This window comes from Mesoplodon mirus, assembly GCF_964341445.2.
Source record: "Mesoplodon mirus genome assembly, chromosome: 11".
In the NCBI taxonomy this organism is placed as follows: Eukaryota; Metazoa; Chordata; class Mammalia; order Artiodactyla; family Ziphiidae; genus Mesoplodon; species Mesoplodon mirus.
Window position 1 is genome coordinate 58,539,830 of NC_138987.1, and position 25,141 is coordinate 58,564,970.

At 57.9% G+C, this 25,141-nt stretch overlaps 2 protein-coding genes across 12 annotated transcripts in view; both read left to right on the forward strand.

The window, feature by feature from the left end:
* The window catches only part of EIF4B (eukaryotic translation initiation factor 4B), a 28,437-nt gene extending 23,892 nt beyond the window's left edge, over positions 1-4,545 (forward strand). For 2 of the 4 annotated variants that reach the window (XM_082636195.1, XM_082636197.1), the window contains exons 11-15: positions 489-702; positions 1,238-1,293; positions 1,871-1,976; positions 2,249-2,321; positions 2,455-4,545. In XM_082636195.1, coding sequence (XP_082492321.1) covers positions 489-702; positions 1,238-1,293; positions 1,871-1,976; positions 2,249-2,321; positions 2,455-2,535 — 530 coding nt within the window. In that variant the 3' untranslated portion in view covers positions 2,536-4,545. Of the gene's footprint in view, positions 1-488; positions 703-1,237; positions 1,294-1,867; positions 1,977-2,248; positions 2,322-2,454 lie in introns of all 4 variants that reach the window. The other 2 variants (XM_082636194.1, XM_082636196.1) reach the window with 1 other exon arrangement.
* A 4,197-nt stretch (positions 4,546-8,742) lies between these two features.
* Positions 8,743-24,998, forward strand: TNS2 (tensin 2). Of its 8 annotated transcripts, none has more exons than XM_082635037.1 (30): positions 8,743-8,912; positions 11,484-11,657; positions 13,313-13,421; positions 13,922-13,959; positions 14,852-14,890; positions 15,182-15,220; positions 15,374-15,423; positions 15,673-15,844; positions 16,122-16,172; positions 16,452-16,574; positions 16,662-16,726; positions 17,554-17,637; positions 18,195-18,307; positions 18,402-18,462; positions 18,732-18,807; positions 19,064-19,193; positions 19,282-19,347; positions 19,429-19,542; positions 19,733-20,944; positions 21,086-21,236; positions 21,359-21,951; positions 22,067-22,156; positions 22,469-22,594; positions 22,799-22,891; positions 23,004-23,081; positions 23,249-23,326; positions 23,737-23,905; positions 23,996-24,064; positions 24,171-24,200; positions 24,359-24,998. In XM_082635037.1, the coding sequence occupies exons 1-30, from the start codon at positions 8,838-8,840 to the stop codon at positions 24,495-24,497; spliced, it is 4,407 nt and encodes a 1,468-aa protein (XP_082491163.1). In that variant the 5' UTR covers positions 8,743-8,837; the 3' UTR covers positions 24,498-24,998. The 8 variants fall into 8 exon arrangements, 7 of the variants coding, with proteins under 7 accessions (XP_082491163.1, XP_082491159.1, XP_082491160.1 ...); XR_014295261.1 differs by lacking the exon at positions 8,743-8,912 and adding an exon at positions 10,592-10,664 and having other exon boundaries at positions 23,605-23,911; positions 24,359-24,376; XM_082635034.1 differs by lacking the exon at positions 8,743-8,912 and adding an exon at positions 10,593-10,664 and having other exon boundaries at positions 23,865-23,911; positions 24,359-24,468.
* Positions 24,999-25,141: the final 143 nt, after the last annotated feature.

Below are 25,141 nucleotides of genomic sequence, written 5' to 3' on the forward strand. Positions count from 1 at the left end.
TTCCTAGGAGAGGTCAGATAGCTATCCTTGGAGTGTCATCATTTTTCCTGTTTCTCTTGCATCAGTAAAACATTTTCGCCAGAGGACATTTGGAAACCAGTTTGGGGATAATTTTATCTATTGGGTATCAAATTCAGGTCTGTATTTAAGAATAATGATGGAGGGGCTTCCCTGGTGGCGCAGTGGTTGAGAGTCCGCCTGCCGATGCAGGGGACACGGGTTCATGCCCCGGTCCGGGAAGATCCCACATGCTGCAGGGCGGCTGGGCCCGTGAGCCATGGCTGCTGGGCCTGCGCGTCCGGAGCCTGTGCTCCACAACGGGAGAGGCCACAGCAGTGAGAGGCCCGCGTACTGCAAAAAAAAAAAGAATGATGGAAAGCAGTAAACTCAGATGTGGACCGTTTGCCACTCTGTTGAGGTCTTAATAGATTGTTGTCCAATAAGCCCTTTTTTCCAGATGCTTTGACCTTCCCATTCTGACTTCACAGATTCACGAAGGAGAGAGAGTGAGAAGTCTCTAGAAAATGAAACACCCAATAAAGAGGAAGACTGTCAGTCTCCAACTTCTAAGCCTCCCAAACCTGAACAGCCTCTAAAGGTAATGCCAGCCCCTCCACCAAAGGAGAATGCTTGGGTGAAGCGAAGTTCTAACCCTCCTGCTCGATCTCAGAGCTCAGACACAGAGCAGCAGTCCCCTACAAGGTGAGTCAGCTTGGAAACATAGCAGTTGGTTGGCTATAGACTCTTCAGTGCTGTGCTATCATGGTGGAAGGTGCCCTGCGGGGTACTGGCCTCATGGCGTCTGATAAGTTCTGCCATCTTTGCTGTCATAGTTCAAATTCTGTGGTGTGCTTGCTGGTGGTTCAGTTTTCTGGAGTTTTGATAGCTGGTTAACATCACTTTGGTGACTCAACCTGCACACACTCTAAATCGGAACCCGCCAATGCCACATTCTGGCAGTACGGCCTTGGGGGTCACATCACTTCCCTAAGTTTTAGGATTCTCATTTGTAAAGTAGAGGGATAAGATTAACCTAGCATGACTATGATAATTCTAAAGGGCATGACATTGGTCAAGTTCACATAATTGCTTTCATTGTTGCTTTCCCATATTTTAATGTTTCACAGCATTAAGTATGTACTTTTGGTTCTCTGTAAAACTTCACTTGAAGTAGAAGTTTCTTACCTGTTCCTTCCCTAAGATAGCTGATGGATGTGATTACATGTTTTCCTTCTAGTGGTGGAGGGAAAGTAGTTCCAGCTCAACCATCTGAGGAAGGACCAGTAAGGAAAGGTAAGGCCAAGAGGGGAATAGGTTATTCGCCCAGATAGAGGCCTAAATAAAAAAGTCCCCATAGAGGAGTCACAAAATACTGAATATCATTGTATTTTGCACCCATTTTTTTGTGTTAAAGGTTCTTTGATTGTCTGCCTTTTCTTGCCAGTAGAGGGCAGGAGTGGCCTTTTTGGAGAAAACAGCCCTGCCCTTTCCTGGTAGAACATTTCTTTGAAAGGGAAAAAAAAGAATCGGAAGGAAATTGACCTGCTCAGTCCAGATTAGAAATGTTGCCATCTGCAAGGCCAAGGTCACTACACAGCATCATAGTCCTTATTTCCACTTTGCTTTTTATGATGGCGTAACCCCAAGGTGGAATTTTTTAGTGGATCTTGTTTGCGGTGTGTGTGTGTGTGTGTGTCTGTGTCTGATAATAGAAGGGAAGAAGGGCTTAGGAAGGAAATCTGGATTGGGGGTAGTTTTCATTTCCCTCAGTACATGTGGGCACACTTCTCTTCAGCTTAAGGGAAACCTGGGAGAGGAAGAGTGTTTATTTTACTGACTTCCATTTATTTTTGTGTCTCCACTCAAGCAGATGAAAATAAAGTAGATGGGGTGAGTGCCCCAAAAGGCCAAAGTGGAAATTCCAGCCGTGGTCCAGGAGATGGAGGGAACAAAGACCACTGGAAGGAGTCAGATAGGTACGTGTGTGTTCCCTGCTCATTTGTAACCTTTGATCTGATGCTAGCTACCTGTGTCTTTGTATGAGAAAGTTCTTGGTTCTCCAAGCCTTGCCAGATCTCCCACTGTGAACCCATTAAAGTCAACCAATATAGTCAGTTACAATTCTGAGAATCTAGATTACAAAATGTCCAGATAGCCAGACTGTTGATTGGAGGTGCGTATTCAGTACCTCAGAACTGCTTGTGAGTGTTGGGAGAGTCCTCTCCTAAAGTTGTTCATGTCTCTGCAGGAAAGATGGCAAAAAGGATCAAGACTCCAGATCTGCACCTGAGCCAAAGAAAGCTGAAGAAAATCCAGCCTCTGTGAGTGTCAAAGACTTGCCCTCAACTTATTGTAGCTTACTTTTGCCATTGAAATCCTGTACATTTGGGGCTGCAAACAGAGTGGCTGGAAATAGGCATTGCTGCTTGTTCTTATCGATCTTGTCTATTACAGAAGTTCAGTTCTGCAAGCAAGTATGCTGCTCTTGCCGTTGATGGTGAAGATGAAAATGAGGGAGAAGATTACACCGAATAGACCTGCATTCTGTGCTTTCTCCTAGTCTCTCACCACCCTGGAACATTCGAGAGCAAATCAAACCTCTATCCAGACAAGACAAAATAAAACTCACCATCTCCTGGATACCTTTCTTAACTTTTTTTTTTTTTTTTTAAAGAAACAAAATGAAATTCTTTTGCATGCTGCTGCAGCCTTTAAAATATTGAACTAACTGGAGAATCACCAATGTAGCCAGAGAGAGACGTACAGCTTTTAATGCTGTAAGTTTAAAGTTGTGGTGCATTTGTATGACACGTGCAGTTGCCTGTGTGATTAGTGCCTAGGGGCCTCCGTTTAGCAAGGTGGCAGTGACAGTGATGCAGTGTCTGGAATCTGGTTGGGCAGCAGGCAGGTTATGAGGAAGAGTGTGAGGTTTCTACCTTTAATTCTTACCCTGTTGTGGCATACATGAATTAGCAAACAGTATCTGAATAAATTCTCCGTTCTTGGCAAGGTAGGTTTAGTCTCTGATGTTGTTTTAGTCTCCAGGAGGCTGCCAGCCCCACCTCTTACTTAACTCTGAGTTACTGGGGCCAGCCTAAGGGGGAGTTCCTTCATTTGTGCCCCCCAGGGGGGTAGGTGGAAGTGAGTCTACAGGCCACTGAAGAATGGGACTGTTTGGTGACCAAAGTAAATGGGGAAATCGTGATTTGAAAAGAAGCTTGGGGATTTGATGAATTATTTTGCACCAGTAACAGGGAAAATGGTATGACCTCCAGTAAACACATAATCATTTACCTCCTGGAGCAGGAAGCACTTAGGGGTTGTGGGAATTCCCAGGTCTTTTATGTGTCCTGGTTTCACCCTTTCTTAAACACTATCCCTTCTGAAAGTTCAAATATATCCACATTCTGTTGAAATCTTGAAGCTTTAAAAATTTAGACTCTTGCATTGTCTTACGTTCATGCTACTCTTTCCTGTTACCTTCCCACAGGCAGCTTCTGCTTAAGTCACATACTTGACCTCCTAAGCATTCTCTAGAGCCCCTGGGAGCTGTCCAGTGAGGAAGCATCCCTGCTTTTTCTCAAGCAGATCTTGGCTCCTTCGTGTTTTGATACTCCTTCCCTCCAGCCATTCGTGCTCCTGCTGCTTTGACCCCTTCTACACCTCAGAAAACTTTAGAATTACCAGTCTTAGGTGGTGAGCGAGGGTGGTAAAATTGGGAGCCTTTCTTACAACCTTGATTGGGGTTTGAGGGGCTTTTTAAAAAACAAGTTTCCTTCTCTCCAAGTGAAATCCCACACCAGTGTTTGGATTTATAATGTGGCTTAGACCAATGTGTGGTTTTTTTGGTTCTGTTTCTTTAGCATCCCCTTGAGAGAATAAATGATAATGGAGAAGAACATTTCACAAGGTCCTGGCTTCTCTTGCAACACAGTAGCTTTACTTGCCTGCTTTTATGTGCACCTTGGTACTGTCAGCTCAACAGATGGTGTCCTTACAGGCAATATTGGTACCTGCAGAGAAAAGACATCTTGGTCTCTTCTTGCATCAGTCCTAGGTTAGACCCTTTACAGCCGTGCAGGGGTGTTGGTTTATGAGTGCTGCAGCAGTGAGCATAATGAATCATTTACCCAGTGGACATAAAAGACATACCAAGTGAAGTAACTTTAAATAATTGGCTTGGAGTGGGTAGTAGCTAGGAAGTGGCTTTTAGAGATACCCAAGGTTGAGAGGGTATTTTTTTTTAACCATTTGCTATAGATGATGAAAAAGTAGGGTTTGCCCTCTTCATGTCTGCTTCCAAATAGATGTGTCCAAAAAAGCTGTTTTTTTCCCCCATTCCTCTACCCTGCCACCCTGTTGAAACAAACGGGGATTTATGACCCGCTCCTCAATACGTGTAAAATTTGTACAAAAATATCTTCTATGAAAATGATTTGTAATCTGTAGACTTAATACCTGGGAGATGTCTTGAGATGTAAAATCCCATCCTTTAGGTTGTGGGGTTTTTTGTTTTCTCCAAATAAATCTGATCTTTAAAGTTCACTTTAATGCTTAAGTGTTTTGGTGTGCATGCCGCATTCTGCATTTTTTGTTCGAACACACACACACACACACACACCCTTTCTAAAGTTTCCTCTCAGTACTGGACACCATTTTATGCAGGTGGAGGGTGGGACTACAAGAGGAATCTGTTGATTGAGGCCCCAAAACTGGGAATTTGCATCAGCTCCCCTCCATTTTTACCTGGTGTTTACCTTTAATACTTGAGAGTATCTGTGTTATATTTCCTGTACTGTTTATTTTAGTCATAAGATGAAGCGGGAACTCTAGAGATAAACCCTCATGTCCTTGAGGTGGTGTCTCCATAAACCTCCACCCTTCAGTCTGGAAAGGTGATGTGTCTGCTGTCCTAGGCTATACCACACAGGCAGAGTGGAGTTACGGTTGACAGGGTGGTCTGGGTTACAGCTGAGGCCACTTTTAATGCACAGGCAGTGGGAATTTTCCAAACAGCTAGGGACAGACTTCATTGTTGCGAGGCAGGAAGGAGGTTAGAACAGTGGCAGAGAATCCTTAAGGTCACAAGGGGGTGGGAGCACAGAAAGCCACGGAAACCTCAGTTGACAATTTTGGGGACTTGGAGCCAAGAGGAAGTGTGGGGCGGGAGGTGTAAGGAGATGGAAGCACAGTGACACAGGCGGCTTTCCTGGGCCAACTGCAGCAGCAGCTGCTCTTGTAGTTGACGGCTGGTGCGCTGACTTCTGAGGTTGACCGGTGAGTGGCTCCGTGTGCTGTGATCCCTGTGGGTAGGGAGAAGCAGCTCCGGCCCAGGCTGCCTGTACCTATAGCCTACAAGGCAGCGCTTGCATACTACAGCTCCGCCGCAGGCAGCAGCCTCAGTCACATCCTCCAAAGCCTTCATTTCAAGCCACTCCCCTCACTGTAATACTGAGGTCTGGGTAAATGACGATGGAAAGAAGGATGAAGCTAGGAAAGGCTGACTGCAAAGAGGTTCGTGTTGGTTGTGCACAGAAAAGGCAGGGAGGTAAACTCCCTGTACCGTGGCCCAACAGGGTACTGTTAAGTTCAAGGGAAAGGTAGGCACCGGTATGGCCCCCATCCTCAGTCATAAGAATGTGTGGACTCTTTCAGAAGCCCAACCGTGGAAATGGGTCCCAGGATGGGTCAGCCCTGTCAACCTACGTAAATCTTGAGCGACCAGAGGCTGCAGGTTTGGCATCAACTTCAGTCTGGTCGGGTCCCTCGTGTATTCCAATCCACATGGCCTAGTTTCTTCTAAACAGAGTCAAACACTAGGCTCTGGATCCCAAGGCAGGGTCCCAGTTAGTGCTGAGGGCGTCACCTTGAGCGCTAAGTGAGCTCACAGCATCTGGTTTCTCAGGAAGTGGGAGAGCTACACATCTGCTCCTGGGAAGCATTATTTCTCAAATAAAACCTTGTTTCTCAGCAACCATTGTAGCCCCCAGGGCCACAAATGTGGAGGGAAGACTTGCCTTCCCTCACCCCCCAGCCTCAGCAAAATGAAAGAGTTTGGAAGAGGCGAGCTGTGCAGCTCCCCGCCCAGCTGCAGCAACCGCCCAGCTGGACAATATAGCCTCTGTCCTCAGCTAGGAGATCTGCCTCTGGAGACAGCTCTTCCCCTTCCCCCACTCTTCCTGGTTCCCCGAGCCCAAACCCTCCCCTGACGTTCCCCTGACCTCTTCCAGCCAGACCAGCCTACTCCCTCAATGCTCTCCTCCTATAGTCCCCCACCCCCAGGATCTGAGCACACTCAGTCACAGGCATGGGATCACCCCAGACCAGGGAGGAGGGGGTTCAGCCTTCCGTGCCAGGATGGGCTGTCCCCTGCGTAGTTAAGGTAAGAAGACCTGCATGAAGGGTCAGAGGGTGTTCCTCAACTTGTTTCACCTTCACTAACACGATCCTGGTTTTCTCCTCCCTTTCCCCTTCCTTTCTAAAGTTCCCTCTGCTCTGAGCTGGTAGTCAGGATGCCTGGCTGGCCCTATGTGCCACGTGCCACCCATTATAATTTCACCCCCTCCAAGCCACCTTTTATATTTTCTCACTCTCAACCTTCCTCATCAGCTTCCCCCCTGCAGCCCCCTTCCCCCATCCTCACATTGAGAGCAGGAATCAAGTCTGCCCTGGAAGTTCAGCTACCCATCTTACGACCCTCCCCCAATTCCTTGGAACCTCAGAAGTTCCTCTTAGCGAGAATTCCCTGACGGTCCAGTGGTTAGGACTTGGGGCTTTCACTGCTGAGGGGCTGGGTTTGATCCCTGGTCAGGGAACTAAGATCCCACAAGCCGGGCGGTGTGGCCAAAAAAAAAAAAAAAAAAAAAAAATCCTCTTAGGGGCAGCAATACCAGCATGAGTGTGACGCTCTAGCCCTCCCATCGTTCTGGGATCCAGTCAAGTACGTTTTCTCTGGGTCCCAGTCTTTCCTTCGGTACCTCTAAGACCTACCCTTTGGCGTGCATCCCAGGGCCCAGCCAAAGACCCTAATGAACTCTGGAAAGAGCAAGATTTTAAAAGAGGTAGACTTAGGCTCCATAGAAGTGAGTGAATTTTCATATCTTGGCTATCTCGATTACATAATCAAATCTTACCAAAATACACAGAATGACCTTCAGCCCTGCCCCTTCGCCAGTAGCCTCTGATCCCTCCTCCCTGGTTCTCCTCTCTGCTCTGGTCTTCTCCAGACTCTGGCCTCTCACCTTCTCCCAGTGCCTCCCTACCTCTTCCCTCCTCCGCTCCATTCCAATCCCCCGGCCCTTCCTCCAGATCCCAGTGACTCCTGCCGCTCTAATCTCTGCCTATTGGACACCAACGCAGTCAAGAGCAGTAAGATCAAGGCTCCCCGGTCCCAGCCGCACCTACCCCTCCCAAATGCCAGTCTCTGAGGGACCTGCATTGTCACCAACCGCAGCTTCCCAGCCTCTTCCCTGCCGCCAGATTAGAATCAGGTGCCCCACTCCCTCGTAATCAGAACCAGACTTCTCAGCCTTTGCCAAAGGCTAGATGAGCACAGAAAAGACCCAGCTGAGAGAGGAGACAGGGAGGGATAGAAGGCCTTAGTGCTGGCGATACTGGCTGCCTTGAGCAGGCACTGGGCATTGAGGCCTGGGCACCGGCTCCTCAGAATCCGCCTGCCCCCCTCCCCCGCCAGTTTTCATCATGGAAAACCCAGTGGGGAGGGTGAGGAAGGGAGAAAGGTTCAGGAAGTGCTCACTGCTAAAGAACATTGGGGAACCTGGGAATGGGAATAGATTGACTGAGCTTCTAGAAAGACATCCTTTCCCTCTACCTTCCCCTCGAGGGTGGCACAACTCAAACCAGCCCCACAGCCCATTAACTCAACTCCAGGAAGTTCCTATCCAGTACCAGATCCAGACACTGCAAAAGAAGTGAATGAGATTAGACCACAGAATAAATTTCCATGTCCACTGGAAAGCCTGGAACTTGAGTTAAATGAGGAAGACTTTAATATAAATTATCCTAGGGAACAGGAATGACAGTCCAGGTCCAAAGCAGGGCGATGTTTGGGCTGACTGGAGCTTAGGCGTGGGGTTAGGAGGTTGAACTTGACCTGAAGGTCCTCAGCTGTGAGTCCTTTGGGGCAGACTAGGTGGCACTCGAGAAGTCTCCCGTGGCAGAGGACCAGAGGAGTGCGCCCAGCGACTTGGGACAGAAGTGATACCAGATGCCTTCGTTTGAAGCCCCGGTGGGTAGGTAGCGCTAGCCCCACTAGGCCAGGCCGCAGGTGACCCCTGATTTCGGGGTCAGGCCCACTCCCAAATGCACTCCTGTGGAGGAGGGGCCGGACTGAGAGAGGCCGAGGCAGTCCTCTGCACCCTTGTTTCTAGTGCCTTCTGGACCTGTGTCCACCTTTTCTTCTGCGTCTGTTTGGCTCGTAAGTTTTTTTGCCTGTGTCCCTCTGGGTCAGTCTCTTCAGGACTCTTGAGATTTTCCTGTCCCTGTGTTCTCCGCGTCCACCTCTCTCAAAATCTCTCCCCGCATTTCTGTCTCTTCCGGTCTCCAAGGGTCTCTGCCAGTCCCCGCATGCCTCCTTCCCAGCTCCTGGGCGCGTGGGTTCGCCAGAGGTGGGGAGGAGAAAAGGAAGAAGGAGAAGGGCGAGGGGCGGGGAGCGGGCGGCACGTGGGGATTGGAGCCCGGGAAGGAGGGAGAGAGGGAGGGAGAGGAGCCCGCGGGAGGGAGGAGAGGGCGGCACAGGGAGCGGCAGGGGCGAGCGCAGCGCGCCCGCCCCGTCTCCTCCGCCTCCTCCGCGTCCGCTCGGCGCGGGCCCGGGCGAGATGGGCTGGCCCGGGGGCTCCCCCTGCTGCTGCCCCGCCCCGCCGCGCCCCCGCCCCGCCGGGCGCCCCCCGCAGGTGAGTGGCCGCGCTGCGCCGGGTGGGAGGGCGGCGGCCTGTGCGCCACGGCCCGGCGGGCAGTGCCGGGGGCGGTCGCCAGGGGGCGCGGGGCCACCGGGTGGGGCGAGTGGGCGCGGGGAGCGGGGCGGGCGCGCTGGGCCGGGGATCGGGAGCCGCGGGGCCGGGGGCGGCAGTGGGCGGGGCCCGGAGGCCGGAAAGGTGACCAGGGGGCGGGGCCGGCCAACGGTCACTCCCCGGCCCGGCAGTCTCGCCTTCGCGCGTCCCGGGCGCACACGCCGCCCCTGCAGGCCCGGGACCTGGGCGGGAACTGGCCGGGGAGAGTGCGAGTCAGGGTTTTGCTATTTTACTTCACATCTGGGGAAACCGAGGCAGATTCGGCTTCCATCGTCAATTCTCCAGGTCACCCTGGGCACACTCGCACACTCGCACACTCTGCCTTCCCTCCCTGTCTCCTTCCCTGGGCCTCACCCCTCCTCGCGGCTGGGCTCCCAGCCGCTCATCCAACCACAGCTATTTCCAGGCAGGGGGAGTGTTGGGTGGAGGGGTTTCTCCAAACAAACCCAGGGCTTGGGAGTAAGAGGGGGCCAGGCTGGGGGAGAGACTGATGGGCTCTGGAAAATTCCAGACAGGAGGAGGGTGAGGGTCCCAGGGGTCTGGCCTGGCCTTCCCAGGCCTGCCCCAGCGAGCTGCTTTTCCTCTCAGCACTGCCTGAAGGCTCAGCGCTCTCCCATCCCATCTCACTTAAGAGGTGCTCCACAGGGTGGGGAGGGACTCAAAGCCATGCTTCCCTGGCCACCCAACACGGGGGCTAGTGAGCCACCCACGAGGACAAGAGCGAGGGTCAGAGAAGGTTTGGGGACCTGTTGCCAGGTGAGGGGACTTTCAGCCTCTCGGGAGGCAGCAGGAGTAGAGAGAAGCCTGCTGGAGGGGTCCTGGTCTGGGTAACTGTAATAGGAGGGGAGAAGGGCCATCCCACCACTACCACAGCACCTCTCCTGCTCCCAGCAGGGCTGGAGACTGGACCAGGCCAGGCCCGGTTGCCCACACTGGCCAGGGGCCTGGAATGTCCTGGGACCCAGCCAGGGCTCGTGGGGTGGGAGTGTGTTGCAGAGCCAGTGCCCCTCTCCGGTTACAGGCTAGGCCTCCCTCTGGCTAAGGTACCCTGAGGGCAGACTTCCTGACCTGCAAGGAGAATTAGAGCTTCAAGGGAGAAGCCTCAGGGTAGACCCAGTCCAGGCAGCCCAAGGAAGTGTCCTGAGTGGGCTGGCTCATCCCAGCAGCAGCGCAGTGGCAGGGTTAGACCAACCCAGAATGGGCTTGGGGGAGGGAGAGGGAAGGTTAAGGACCTGGTGGGAGTAGCCAGAGCTGGGGGAGCTTCCAGAGCCCTGGGACATTCAGTAATACGCTGCAAATGGGGGCGGGGCACGCACATTTGCACATTCTTTCAAGCCACTGGACTGTTCCACTGGACTGCTCTGGGGAGCTGCTGTCCAAGGCTTGGGGCTGAGGACCCCCAGGCTATTAACCCCTTATACTTTCGGAAGATTACTCCCCCCGCATCCTTTCCAAGGCCCCAATCCACCTCCTTCCCTTAACTTCCGGGACAGGAAGCTGGCCGCATTCCCAGGAGGGAGGCAGGAGGCCCGCGGAGGGGCGTGGAGTATGTGTTGGGAGGGGGGCCTCCTGTCCGGTCCTCGGGCCCTGGGACAGCTGCTGAGGAAGGAGAACGGAGCTGGGAGAGCCATGAAGGTAGCGTTCAGGCTCGGGGGGCGGGGGAGGGGGCCCAGATCTAGAGCTTGGGGTGGCAAGGCTCAAAAGAGCTAGGGACCTGAGAGAAACCAGCCAGGGAATAGGTGAGTAGGGGACTGTGTCAGGAGCAGAGCGGCTGGGGAGCTCTCAGGAGAAGGACCCCAAATGCCTCGGGCTGGGGCAGGAGGATGGCTCGCTCCTGTGCGCAGAGCAGACTCCGGCTGGAATTTGACCTTCCAGTGTAGATGGTGGGGGCAGGGGGCCAGTGCACGTTCTCCTTTTCCTGTTTCTTCACAACTGGTGAAACTGAGGCAGGAAGCTGGCCCTCAGTCCCATTCTCCTTGACCCTCAAGATGCACTTCAGTCCTGAGTTGGCTGGGGTCACAATTCCCAGCTCCCACTTCCCCCACCAGAAGTCCCCAGAGAGCCTGAGAGTTCAGGCCGGGAGGCTGGCCTGGCTGGGACGCGGTGTTCCCCGCTGGCCCTTGAGCCCGGCCCTGAGACCTAAATTCCCACCCCGCCCCTGCCCCGCCCCACTGGGGGCTGGATCTCAGGGTCCTACAGATCCCTGGATAGGGCAGATCCCTGGGCATGGGGCAGCTCCAGAGCAGGGTGGGTTGAGGGCAAAAGATCCTGGGCTGACACTCCCAGCAGGGTAGATCCTGGGAATCTGATCTCCTGGCCTCCCCCACTTCCTACCCCCCCACACCCGCCCCCACTTCCTGGAGCAGCGACCTGCCCCCTTCCCGCCTGCACTCCCCTCCACTTCCAGGGCTGGGCTTCTCCTCACACCAGCCAGACAGCCTACTCTCCACCCAGGGGAAGTGGCTGCCTCCGCCAGGCCGCTTCCAGGAAGCCCCGGGCCAGGCCCCAGCATTGTTCGGGCCCCACGGCCGGCACCCCAGGCAGCCGGACACCATGAAGTCCAGCGGCCCAGTGGAGAGGCTGCTCAGAGCCCTGGGGAGGAGGGACAGCAGCCGGGCCACCAACAGGGTAGGAGTGCCCATTGGCTGGGCAGAGGAGGGGCAGGGGTGGAGGTGTGGGCAGTGGGGGAGGGGGCCAGGACTCAGGCCAGACCCCCTTCCCAGTTTCGGCTTCCTCAGCCGTCTCCCCTTGTCCCGCATCCCCTCGCATCCCCTCGTTACTGTCTCCCTTTGGAGTGGCCAGGTCTGGCTGTGGCGTGAGCAGCAGACGTTAGGGTTAGGGCAAAACCTGGTGTCCCTTTCAGCTCCCCTGACACATTCCCTGCCCTAGCCCAGGCCAGCCCTGCACCCAGGCAGGTATACATCATTGTAGGACCTTCCTGGGTACTATTCTGGAACCCCAGAGAGGACGTCCCTAAGCTGAGAATTTTGTGGGAGATGGGATGGGGGTGGCGAAGGGAGGGAGGGAGGGAGGGAGGGAGGGAGGCAGCCAGGTCTCAGGAGTGCTTTAGACAAGCGGGGGGTTGATTTGCTTTCCACTGATATCATCTGTGTGTGCCATTAATGCCAAAATGCACCCAAGTTTCCTAGTGGGTCTGGGAGAGTTAGTCCAGCCCAGAAGAGTTCAAGTTGGGTTTAATCCAGAAGCTTCAGGGACAGCCAAGAGACCAGAGGTGCTGCCTGCATCCCCAGGCTGAGGGGCCTGGAGGCCCCATCACTGCCTTTCCCCACATTTTCTCAGCCTCACCCCAAAAGAAGCATCTCAGGGCAACATGAGACAATACTATGGGGGAGGGAGGCAGGAACTTGAACGCCAGAGGAGGAGAAAAATAGGTAGAAGAGAGAAGAGGCAAGGAAGCAAATGGTCCCCAGAGGATGGGAGGGATGGGACGAGGTAGGCCTGGGCCATAGGGGGCATCCCAGCCTCCTGGCTCACTGCACTCTGGGTGGGGAGGGGCCTCAGAGCATCTGCTCCACCCTCTCCCCCTCCAACGCTGGAATCCCACTTGAACCTCCTCAAGTGACGGGGTGCTTACTACATCCCGGAGCAGTAAGGCAGCGAAATATTTCCAAGTCATGCCTCCATCTGCCTCTCCCTCTGAGCATTACAGCCCCCTCCTTACACAACTGCTGCCTGCCGCCTGGGTGCACAATGAGTAAACATGTTGTTCTGACAGTAGGGGGAGGAGGGCGTGTCAGCCGCCTGGAGGACTGGGACATCGGGACCAGGGGAACAGGCCTGGCTGAGGCCCTCCTGCCGGGTCAGTCTGGGTGCTGTGTGACTGACACCGTACATTCATACCTGACCCCCTCCCTGCTCACTCTCTACCGAAGCCTCCAGCTGGGGAGGGCAAGATGGGAGGAGAACGGGTTGTCTTCATAGCGGAGTCAGGGAGCGCCATCCCCCCACACCAGGACGGAAGCTCTAGGGCTTGGGTGGCAGTGACCGCAAGGGTATCACACACCAGGGCCACGTGAGGGGCCTAAGTGATCCCTTGGAGAGGAGCTGACCCAGCTAGGGTGACGCAAGGGGCCAGGTTCTATGCACTGTCTAGGACAAGCCCTACAACTGCCCGGAAACAGCTGTGGCCAAGTGCGTTCTACGAGTTTGGGGGCTTTATTGGGATGGAAGAAGAGAAACTGTGCAGTGCTCAGGCCCCGGCCCGGTCCTGGAGATGGGCCCGTGGGAGCTGACACCTCTGTCTTGTCTGTCCCTCCACCTAGCCTAGGAAAGCTGAGCCACATAGCTTCCGGGAGAAGGTTTTCCGGAAGAAACCACCGGTCTGTGCAGTGTGTAAGGTGACCATCGATGGGACAGGCGTCTCGTGCCGAGGTGAGGTGCCCTGCCCTATGCTGTGACTCTGCGAGCATCACCCAGCACCACTGGGTTGCACAACCCCAGCAGGCAGACTGCAGAACAGAACCCGTACTGCGTGTGTTGCCCCTGGGCTGGGCCACGTGGGAGCCAAGAGGAACTGCGTCCCCTCCAAACAGCCCTTGCTCCCCCAGCACCCCAGGAGACCCAGTACTCTAAATCACCTTCCCACGTCACCTGAGACTGGAGGCTTTCCTCCCTTGCTTCCTCTTCACCCGCACCCCCGCTAGAACATTACCCCTGGCTCCCACCCTCCCTGGCCTGGGCAGTAGTGCACCACTGCCATGCGCTTCCCTTGAACTCTGCCCCTGCTCCCCCACTCCAGCCAGCTCAGTACAGCCGGAGTCCTGGAAGTCCCAAGATCTAGTTCCAGGGCCTGGGGAGATGGGAGAGGGCCACCCCTGCCACTGCCCCAGTGGGCCCCTGCTAACCCCTCTCCTCCCCTCCATCCCCTCTAGTCTGCAAGGTGGCGGCACACAGAAAATGTGAAGCAAAGGTGGGTACCTGCTGCGGGGAGGGGGACTGGGGTCCCTTCCTCCTCTGAAACAGGCTTCTCTGACCACACTGGCATCAACCCTCTACCCTTCTCATCACTGGGGAACCCCTGCTGGGTGGGAGAGGGTACTGTACTGGGCCCTTTAAGAACCACCCTACTCCACCCCCTGGAGGGCTGGCCCAGGCAGCGCAGACAGCGACAGCGCAGCGTTTGTCTTGGTGCGGTGCCCAGGCTGCAGCTGGCGAGTGGATGGGGGGTGGGGAAGAGGAGGAGAACGAGGAGGAGGAAGGGTGGGGTGGGTGGGTGTCAGAGCAGGATTTCGGAGACTGGCAGCCGGATGGGCTGTGCCTTCCTTCTGGGGAAGGGTCCTCAGGATGCCTGAGTGGGTCTTGTCCTAGGCCCTGGAAAGGCTGGGCAGAAGGTGCAAGGTGTAGATAGCACCCACTGTCCACTGGGAACCTGAGACAGCCGCATCTCTGGGGAGGTGCCCTGGTCCTCCTCCTGCAGTGTGAGGGGTCCTAGGGCCTTGGAGCTGGCTTTGGGGAGCTGTGTGCCCAGGGGCGGGGTCTCCCAGTGAAAGAGGCCAGTGTCCGTCCCTGGCCGTGGCCTGCCTGCATGGCTCTATATATAACTCCTGCCCTGAAGCTGGATGAATGGGGGTCTGTGTGGGCAGGGGGCTGGAAGCCAAGAGTAACAAGTGGGGGGCCCAGGGGTGGGGGACCGAGAGGCCAGAGGGGAGGCTCCCTTAAATAGAGGAACCTCAGTTGCAGCCTGCGCCCATCTGCTGACAGCCCCTCCACCTTCTTGCTGAAGCTGAGGGGTGGCCCCATCCTTAAGCCCGGGAAAGCCCATTTCACCAGCAGCTCAGCTCCTCACTCCCGTCTCCTTCCAGGTGACTTCGTCCTGTCAGGCCTTGCCTCCCACGGAGCTGGTGAGTATGCTCTGGGATGGGGTGACCGAGGCAAGGAACCTGGCTGCGGCGGTGTCCAGAGGTCTGGTGGCCACAGAGAGGGCCCCCAGGAGGTTACCTTGAACGGACTAACGTGGAGAGCGGTCACCCTGAGGCAGTGGGAAAACATTTGAGCCCTCTGCTCTCGTCCTCTTGGGCCTGCTGGGGGCTAGGACTCCCCCCCGCCCCGCCCCAGTACATCCCTCACAGGGACACCAGCTGGTCCTTGCCGCTTCCCTAACCACTCCCTTTTCCTCCCCCATCTCCCTCTAGCGGAGAAACACGGCCCCTGTGAGGCGCATAGAGCACCTGGTAAGGTGATGCTGGAGGAGGGGGGCGGAAGCAGGTAGCTCTGGGACTAAGGACCTAGGTTTCTTCTGAGGCAAAAGTTCATGGAACTCTGGAGTGGGGAGCCTAGAGTGAGGGGCACAAAAGACGTGTGCAAAGTCTCATCTCATCCACCAGGGATCCACCAAGTCTCTGAACTACTCAAAGCAACGCAGCACTCTGCCCCGGTAAGTGAGGGCGTGGGGTGTGGTCCCATATGAGCCCCTTCCGCTGGCCTCACACCTCACCCCAGAGCAGGGCCCCCCCAACAAAGCTCTCCAGGCCAGCGCTGCCCCCCAGCTGGTCCCACCCACTCTCAGGACCCAGGAGACCTCACCTGTAGTCAGCCAAACACCCTTCCTTCACACCAGCCTCCGGTACCCGCCCCACCCCCACTGTCCGCCCTGTTCCTAACACAGACTTCGCCTCCTCCCCAGGAGCTTCAGCCTGGATCCTCTCATGGAGCGCCGCTGGGACTTGGACCTCACCTACGTGACGGAGCGGATCCTGGCCGCCGCCTTCCCCGCGCGGCCCGACGAACAGCGACACCGGGGCCACCTGCGCGAGCTAGCTCACGTGCTGCAATCCAAGCACCGCGACAAGTACCTGGTGAGGGGCGGGACCTGCCTCAGTCAGCCAACGACAGGGCTGGGAGGTCCAGGCCCCTCCCTGACGTCACGCCGCGGAGGCGGAGCCCCGTGTGGGCGGGGCCCGGGCGCAAACCTGGAACGCCGACTGGGCTGTACGAGCTAGGTTGGGCCTTAGCGACCTCCTCATTTTGGAGAAAGACCCTTCCTTAGGGTCACAGCGGGCGATACCACCTCCACGCATCACCGCGCCTCGCTGCCTGGGGTCACTTCGCCTAATGCCCCCTCTTTACTTGCAGCTCTTCAACCTTTCAGAGAAAAGACACGACCTGACCCGCCTAAACCCCAAGGTAGGAGGGGATTAAAGCCATCACCCCCTGCCTCCTCGGTATTAATAGTAGCAATTGCCATCTGCTTCACTCTGAAGCACTTTCCCATATGACACGTCACTTGGGACACCCCAAAGCATGGTGCAGCAGGTATCAACCCATTGTCCAGGTGAGGGAAGTGTTGAAGCTGCCATGGACACAGCCAACAGGCCCCTGACCTTGTCTCCAGGCCCCTCTTCCACCCCCACCCACCTCTTCTTTGGTGGCCACCAGCCCCAGTCCCATTCCTGCACCCCTCAGGTCCAGGACTTTGGCTGGCCTGAGCTGCACGCGCCCCCACTGGACAAGCTGTGCTCCATCTGCAAAGCCATGGAGACGTGGCTCAGTGCTGACCCGCAGCATGTGGTCGTACTGTACTGCAAGGTGAGCTGGGAGCATGAGTTCGCAGGGCTGGGGTGCCCTCAGCCAGGGCCCCCAGCAAGCCCTGCATCCCTGTCTCTTTGTCCTTAGGGGAGCAAGGGCAAGCTCGGGGTCATCGTCTCTGCCTACATGCACTACAGCAAGATCTCTGCAGGGTAAGGCTCCCCGGCCCCGAGCGCCCCCTTCCCCAGTGACCCTTCCTCCAGCTGGCCCTTGACGAGTCCATCTCCTCTGAAGCCCACCTCAGTGTTCAGAAGAGCCATTTACTCTAAACTTGACCTTTCCACCTCCTTTTTCTCACTTGTACTTCACCACAGTTTTCCTAGGGCTGCTGTAACAAAGTGCCACAAACTAAGTGGCTTAAGACAACAGAAACCTGTTGTCTCAGTTCTGGGGGCTACAAGTCTAAAATCTGAGGTGTCAGCAGGGCCACACTCCCACTGAGACTCTGGGTAGAGACCTTCCTGGCCTCTTCCTAGCTCCTGGGGCTGGCCAGCAGTCCTTGGTGTTCCTTGGCTTGAGGATGCATCACTCCAATCTCTGCCTTTGTTGTCACATGGCCTTCTTCCTGTGTGTCTGTGTGTCTGTGTCTCTTCTTCTCTTCTTCTAAGGACACCAATCATATTGGATTAAGGGCTCATCCTACTCCAGTATAACATCATAACTAATTACATCTGCAACGACCCTATTTCCAAATAAGGTCACATTCTGAGGTACATATCTTTTGCGGGGACACAATTCAACCCATAACATGGCCTTATTGTCCCATTTTACAGAGGAAGAAACTAAAACTCAGGGAACAAATGCCCGAGGTCCAACAACTAGTAAAGTGACTGGGGTTTCTAGTTCTCTTCACCACCACTCTGGGCCTCCTCTAGACTTGGGGGAAATCGCACCTCTCTTCCCTCCCCTGGGGCTTAGGGATGGGAGACCAGGTTGGAGACCAGCCCCTAAGACCCCACACTGGTCCCACTCTCCCCAGGGCGGACCAGGCGCTGGCTACCCTCACCATGCGGAAGTTCTGTGAGGACAAGGTGGCCTCGGAGCTGCAGCCCTCCCAGCGCCGGTGAGCAGCCTAGGTGGGGGTGGGCCAGAGGAGCAGTTCTCTCCGTGGCTACCAAGGCCGAGCTTCTCTCATTCATGCCGCACACCTTCCTGGAGCACCTCCTGTGTGCTTGGGATTGTGCCAAGTGCTGAGAATGCAGAACAAGCACAGGGTCCCTGCTCTCGTGGGGCTTATTTACATGCTAGTGGGGTAGATGGCAATAAACCTGTGAATAAGGAGACAAGGTCATTTTGGATGATGACAGGTGCTATCTATACAAAAAATAAAGCTGAGGCTCGTGATGAACGGAGACTCACAGGACAGTCAGGGCCCACCGCTATGTAACGTGAGGCAGAGATCTGGGGGAAGAGCATTCTAGACAGAGGGAACAGCAAGAACAAAACCTCGGAGGCAGCAAGAAGGATGGAGGTTAGATGCAAGGAAGAAATCTCTGTTGAGCTGGAAGGTGGGAGGGAAGCGCCGAGGAGAGGGTGGCTGGGGCAGCGTTCGTAGTTGAGATGACACCAGGGGATCTCCTGAGGAAGGGGCTTACGTCCTCCTTGACGTCCCCCCACCAGGTATATCAGCTACTTCAGTGGTCTGCTGTCCGGCTCCATCAGAATGAACAGCAGCCCTCTCTTCCTGCACTACGTGCTCGTGCCCATGCTGCCAGCCTTTGAACCTGGCACGGGTGAGTCTGCTTGGAATGTACTCCAGGGAGCGGGCTGTCCCCCACCCCCTCCACTCAGCACCCCTCACGTGCCTTCTCCTTCTTGCCCCTCCAGGTTTCCAGCCCTTCCTCAAGATCTACCAGTCCATGCAGCTTGTCTACACATCTGGAATCTAGTGAGTGCTCTCTTCCCAGGCCCCTGCTTCCCTGCTCCCTCGGTCCCTATTTTTCCAGCCTCCCCAGACAGCTGGGCCTTCAGCTCCAGCCACTGCACCCACAAACTAATAGCATCACAGAATCCGTTTTATAGATGGGGAGGCTGATGCTTACAGGGCTCTCACTAAGGCAGTGCTCAGTCTCCAATCTCCCAACTCCCTCCTGACTCTTCACAGCCACCCGTACACCCGAGTGCCCCTGATTCACCTCTGTCCTCTCTCTTCCCCAGTCATGTTGCAGGCCCTGGTCCCCCACAGCTTTGCATCAGCCTGGAGCCAGCTCTCCTCCTCAAAGGCGATGTCATGGTGAGGGGGCCTTAGCGACAGGGAGAGTCCTGGGGGTGGGGTGAGGGGCGGTGGTACAAGCCGCCAGCTGCACAGTCTCTGGTGAGCCATCAACTCGAGGCCGATGGGAGGGCAAAGAGGGCATCCTCCTGATGGGGAGGTCACCTTGGGGTTCAGGCAAGGCAGAACCGTGGCCAGATAGTCCCCAGGGTGGAAGCACCGAGGAGACGTGAGTGGACACGAGGGCCTGAACGCCGGTCTCCCTCCCCTCACCCAGGTGACGTGCTATCACAGGGGTAGCCGGGGGACTGACCGGACCCTCGTGTTCCGAGTCCAGTTCCACACGTGTACCATCCATGGACCACGGCTCACCTTCCCCAAGGACCAGCTGGACGAGGCCTGGACCGGTGAGTTGGAGACAAGTGGCGTGGGGGCTGGAGCCCAAGGGAGGGCGGGTGGGTGGGCGCCTGGCTTCTTACCGTCCACTCCCCGCAGACGAGAGGTTCCCCTTCCAAGCCTCGGTGGAGTTCGTCTTCTCCTCCAGCCCAGAGAAGATCAAAGGTGAGAGCCAGCCCTGGCCCCGGCAGGGGGGCGGGGGGTGCCGTCCCTCCCCGCTCCTCACCCCCGGGTGCCCTTCCGTAGGCAGCACCCCACGGAACGAGCCCTCGGTCTCTGTTGACTACAACACGGCAGAGCCTGCCGTGCGCTGGGACTCCTATGAGAACTTCAACCTGCACCACGAGGACAGTGTGGATGGTGTGTGGGGCGTGGGGTGGCAGGAGGTGGAGTTTTGGGGGGCACACTCTTCCTTCCCCAGGCAGACACCCTTCCCAAGAGACGCCCCCTGAGCTGGAGTCTCCTGCGCTGTCCCCTGTTAACACACGCTCTCTCTCTCTCTCCCCATTTTACCTGCTTGCCCTTCCTCCCGGATCCTCTCCCCATCCAGACTCCGTCACCCATACCCGGGGACCCCTGGATGGCAGTCCTTACGCCCAGGTGCAGCGGGCCCCCCGCCAGACCCCGCCGGCGCCCTCTCCGGAGCCGCCCCCGCCCCCGCTGCTCTCTGTCAGCAGCGATTCTGGCCATTCATCCACGCTGACCACAGAGCCAGCCGCTGAGTCCCCTGGCCGGCCACCGCCGACAGCTGCCGAGCGGCGGGAGCTGGAGCGCCTCCTGGGGGGCTGTGGCGTGGCCGCCGGGGGCCGGGGAGCTGGGCGTGAGACGGCCATCCTCGATGATGAAGAGCAGCCCCCAGCGGGCGGAGGCCCCCGCCTTGGAATGTATTCCGGACACAGGCCTGGCCTCAGCCGCCACTGCTCCTGCCGCCAGGGCTACCGGGAGCCCTGCGGGGTCCCCAATGGGGGCTACTACCGGCCAGAGGGGACCCTGGAGAGGAGGCGGCTGGCCTATGGGGCCTACGAGGGGCCCCCACAGGGCTATGCTGAGGCCTCCGTGGAGAAGAGGCGCCTCTGCCGATCACTGTCCGAGGGGCCGTACCCCTACCCGCCTGAGCTGGGGAAACCGACCAACGGGGACTTTGGCTACCGCGCCCCAGGCTACCGGGAGGTGGTGATCCTGGAGGACCCTGGGCTGCCTGCCCTGTGCTCATGCCCCGCCTGTGAGGAGAAGCTAGCGCTGCCCACGGCAGCCCTCTATGGGCTGCGCCTGGAGAGGGAGGCTGGAGAGGGGTGGGCGAATGAGGCTGGCAAGCCCCTCCTGCACCCGGTGCGACCTGGGCACCCGCTGCCCCTGCTGGTGCCTGCCTGCGGGCACCACCATGCCCCAGTGCCTGACTACAGCTGCCTGAAGCCACCCAAGGCAGGCGAGGAAGGGCATGAGGGCTGCTCCTACGCCATGTGCCCCGAAGGCAGGTATGGGCATCCAGGGTACCCTGCCCTGGTGACATACGGCTATGGAGGAGCGGTTCCCAGTTACTGCCCAGCGTATGGCCGGGCGCCTCACAGCTGCGGGTCTCCAGGCGAGGGCAGAAGGTATCCCAGCTCTGGTGCCCACTCCCCCCGGGCTGGCTCCATTTCCCCTGGCAGTCCACCCTACCCGCAATCCAGGAACCTCAGCTACGAGATCCCTGCAGAGGAGGGAGGGGACAGGTATCCGCCGCCCGGGCACCTGGCCCCAGCAGGACCCTTGGCATCTGCAGGTGAGGGCACTGGGATGGGGAGTGCCCAGGGCAGAGGAGGGCTCTGGAAGATGGTGGGGGAAGGCACAGAGTGAGAAAGAGCTAAGCCAGACAGAAGGGGCTCTTCCTGGCTCACAGCCCCTCCTCTCACCTTCCCTGCAGAGTCGCCGGAGCCAGTGTCCTGGAGGGAGAGTCCCAGCGGGCACAGCACCCTGCCTCGGTCTCCCCGAGATGCCCAGTGCAGTGCCTCTTCTGAGCTATCCGGTCCCTCCACGCCCCTGCACACCAGCAGCCCAGTCCAGGGCAAGGAGAGGTACCCAGAGGGGCTGGGCAGCTCAGGCGCCTACTGGTCCGGGCAGACCCTGAAGCCTGGGGTGGGGGCAGCTCTCACGGGGTTCTGCGGCTCTACTAACCACCCGCCCTCCCACCCCGCAGCGCCCGACGGCAGGACACTAGGTCCCCCACCTTGGCGCCCACTCAGAGACTGAGTCCCGGAGAGGCCTTGCCACCTGCTTCCCAGGGAGGGGCTGAAAGAGCTCCAGAGCTGCCAGCAAGAAGTGGGCCTGAGCCTCCGGCCCCTGGTCCCTTCTCCTCAGCCTCCCCGCCCAGCTCACCCAATGACTGGCCTCAGGAGAGGAGCCCGGGGGGCCGTTCGGACAGCGCCAGTCCAAGGGGCCCTGTACCCACCACCCTGCCCGGCCTCCGCCACGCCCCCTGGCAGGGCCTTCGAGACTCCCCGGACAGCCCGGACGGGTCCCCCCTCACCCCTGTGCCTACTCAGATGCCCTGGCTTGTGCCCAGCCCAGAGCCGCCGCCGCGGAGCTCACCCGTACCTGCATTCCCTCTGGCTGCATCTTTTGACATCAGTGGCCCCACCCAGCCCCCACTTCCCGAGAAGCGCCACCTGCTGGGGCCTGGGCAACAGCCGGGACCCTGGGGCCCAGAGCAGGCATCGCCACCAGCCAGAGGCACGAGTCACCATGTCACCTTTGCACCTCTGCTTCCGGATAATGCCCCCCAACCCCCAGGTATAAAGGCCTTCAGGTGGCTGGGGCCACCTCGGGAGAACCCTTTTTCCCAGGGAGGGGCATGGCATGGGGACTGGGGAGCCCTGAGGCCAAGCTCAGTCCCTCCCTGTCCTAGAGCCCCCTATGCAAGAGAGCCAGAGCAACGTCAAGTTTGTCCAGGATACGTCCAAGTTCTGGTATAAGCCACACCTGTCCCGTGACCAAGGTGAGAAGCCAGCCTGCGCCCACCCCTGTCCAGGGCTCTGGCTCAGCTTTGGAGCCCATCCTTCCAGTCGGTGCCTCTTCCCCGTCTCAGCGGGCCTCCTCTGGGCCGAGCCCCTCTCTAGCTGGTGATTCTGGGCTTCGGGCCCAAGGAGGTCTAACACTGTCAGCGCTCTGTGCGCTGACTCCCCAGTGGCGTCCCGGGTGCTGTCGCCGCAGCTGTTAGGGCCAGAGGCCTGGGGAACTTGGGCAGCAGAGCGGAGGGGCTCCTTGGGGCTCAGTCAGCCTCTGAGAAAACTTCTCCCACCTCCTGCAGCCATTGCCCTGCTGAAGGACAAGGACCCTGGGGCCTTCTTGATCAGGGACAGTCATTCATTCCAAGGAGCCTATGGGCTGGCTCTTAAGGTGGCCACGCCCCCACCCAGCGCCCAGCCCTGGAAAGGTACAGAATGGCCAAACATGAGGGAAACGGGGAGTGGGGTGTGGGGAGGTACCAGAGGCCAGACAAGGCAGGGTGGGCCATGTCACTTCTTAGTGGGGAGAGGGAGCAAGTGTCCTCTCCTGCTCAGGAAAGAATTCCATCAGGCGAGAAGCAGAACCTGGAATCTGATGAAGCCTTCCTCCCCCTCCCCTCCCCTCCACTCAGGGGACCCCTTGGAACAGCTGGTCCGCCATTTTCTCATTGAGACTGGGCCCAAAGGGGTGAAGATCAAGGGCTGCCCCAGCGAGCCCTACTTTGGTGAGAAGCGGGGGCTGGGAAGGCTGCACTGGGCTGGTCCAGGGAGGCCAAGAGGAGGTAGACTGCAGGTATCTCCGGGTGCCTCGAGACCCCGCTCGCCTCTCCCCTGCAGGCAGCCTGTCGGCCCTGGTCTCCCAGCACTCCATCTCCCCGCTGTCCCTGCCCTGCTGCCTGCGCATTCCCAGCAAAGGTGGGTGTCCGGTCATCTGTCCTCCCACCTCTCCCCACCCACTGCAGCCAAAGGCAGAATCCCAGGCCCTGGCTTCCCGCCTGCCTGCCTGCCTTCCCTCGGGGATGGCAGAGGGTGCCCTCCAGCTCCCAGCACTGCCACTCCCCGCTGACCCCCGTTTCCCTCAGATCCTCTGGAGGAGGCCCCAGAGGCCCCAGTGCCCACCAACATGAGCACAGCGGCAGACCTCCTACGTCAGGGCGCCGGTACGGGCCTCTCCCTCCTTTCCCCCGCCCTGGGCACCAAGGGGGCCGTTGCTGATACATGGGGCACTGAAAGGCCTTGAGGTGGGTGGGTGGGCCCTGACGGATGCATCTAACCCATGAGGGCAGGGGGAGCCCTGCATCTGTAGGCACAGTGGGAGAGGGAGTCCTTGGTCTAGGCTCTGCGGCGAGGGGGCTTGTTAGAACACAGATTCTCAGGCCTCTTTCCAGCACCTCTGACTGTGGATCCTGGGGAGTCATAGAATCTGCCTTTTTAACAGGTTACCTGTGTGACACGCATCCCAAGCGCACTAGCTGGGCAAAGTGCGAGACCGGTGGGGTGGGGGGATCGAGGGAAGATAGACCTGGGGGCAGGCAGAGCCGCTGCTCCCTCCAACCCCCCGCCCCCCCAGCCTGCAGTGTGCTCTACCTGACCTCAGTGGAGACGGAGTCGCTGACAGGCCCCCAAGCGGTGGCGCGGGCCAGCTCCGCAGCTCTGAGCTGCAGCCCCCGCCCCACGCCAGCCATTGTCCACTTCAAGGTCTCAGCCCAGGGCATCACGCTGACAGACAACCAGAGGAAGTGAGTGTGCGTGCCAGGCCCCCCGGGGGCGGGGGCGCAGGCCCCGGGGCCCCGATTTCCGGGTGACTTTCCCCACCCTCCTCCTCACAGGCTCTTCTTTCGCCGCCATTACCCAGTGAACAGCATCACCTTCGCCAGCACTGACCCTCAGGACCGGAGGTGACCCTCTCCCTCCCAGCCCTTTTGCCCCCCAGTCCCCAGCCCAGCTCTTCCGTTGGTAGCTATTCCCCGGGTGCATCCCTTCACAGTTCTTCTCCTTCTGCAGATGGACCAACCCGGATGGGACCACCTCCAAGTAAGCCTCCCTGGGAGTGCAGTCGCCCCTCCCTGGCATGGCATGGCATGGCATGGCACTGGCGTGGCATCGAGGCACCTCCTTCCTCCCCAACCCTGGCGTGGCAGTCCCTGTGGAAGGGATGCTGAGCCCTCCCCATCCTGCCTTTGTACCCCCAGGATCTTTGGTTTCGTGGCCAAGAAGCCGGGAAGCCCCTGGGAGAATGTGTGTCACCTCTTTGCAGAGCTTGACCCAGATCAGCCTGCAGGCGCCATTGTCACCTTCATCACCAAAGTTCTGCTGGGCCAGAGAAAATGAAGGAAGGCCACAAGCTCCGAGCCCACGTCGACACTGCGCCCCTCTCAGCACCCCACAGCCCTCACTTCCCCTGGCCTGGACCCAGGAGACCCGGGATCCAGCCCCTCCCCTAGGAACAGGGAGCGGACACCGGCCTGGGACACTGCTCTCCTTCCCCGCCCCCAGCCTGCTAAGCAAAGTGGACGGGCCCATGAGATGACCTTGCATGTGAGCAGATGGCAGAGATGGGTGTGTGAAGGGTGAGGAGGCATCAGCAGTGGAGCGTGAAGGAGATGGGGATGGCCCTACCTGCGCGAGAACATCAGCGCTGGCGGAGACAGGCCCTGCTAGCTCCACCCAGCTGCAGGTCCCAGCATGGCAGGGAGAGGGGAGAGTGTGGGGAGCAAGGCACTCCCTCCTCTGCCTCCCCTCTGAGCAGAGAGATCAGAGTAGGATCACATGAAAAGGGGGCTAAAAAAGAGTCTATTTTTGTCTAATAATAAAGAGTTTCTATAACGTTTAGTTGGAGTTGGAGTCATGCCTTGTTTCCGGGAAGGTCAAAGCCTCGGGTCTCCCAGGGGCACACCTGTGCTTCTTGGGGCACCCCAGGCCCAAGCCAGGCCCATGGGACACACACGATCCCCCTCCCTGGCCCCATACTGGTC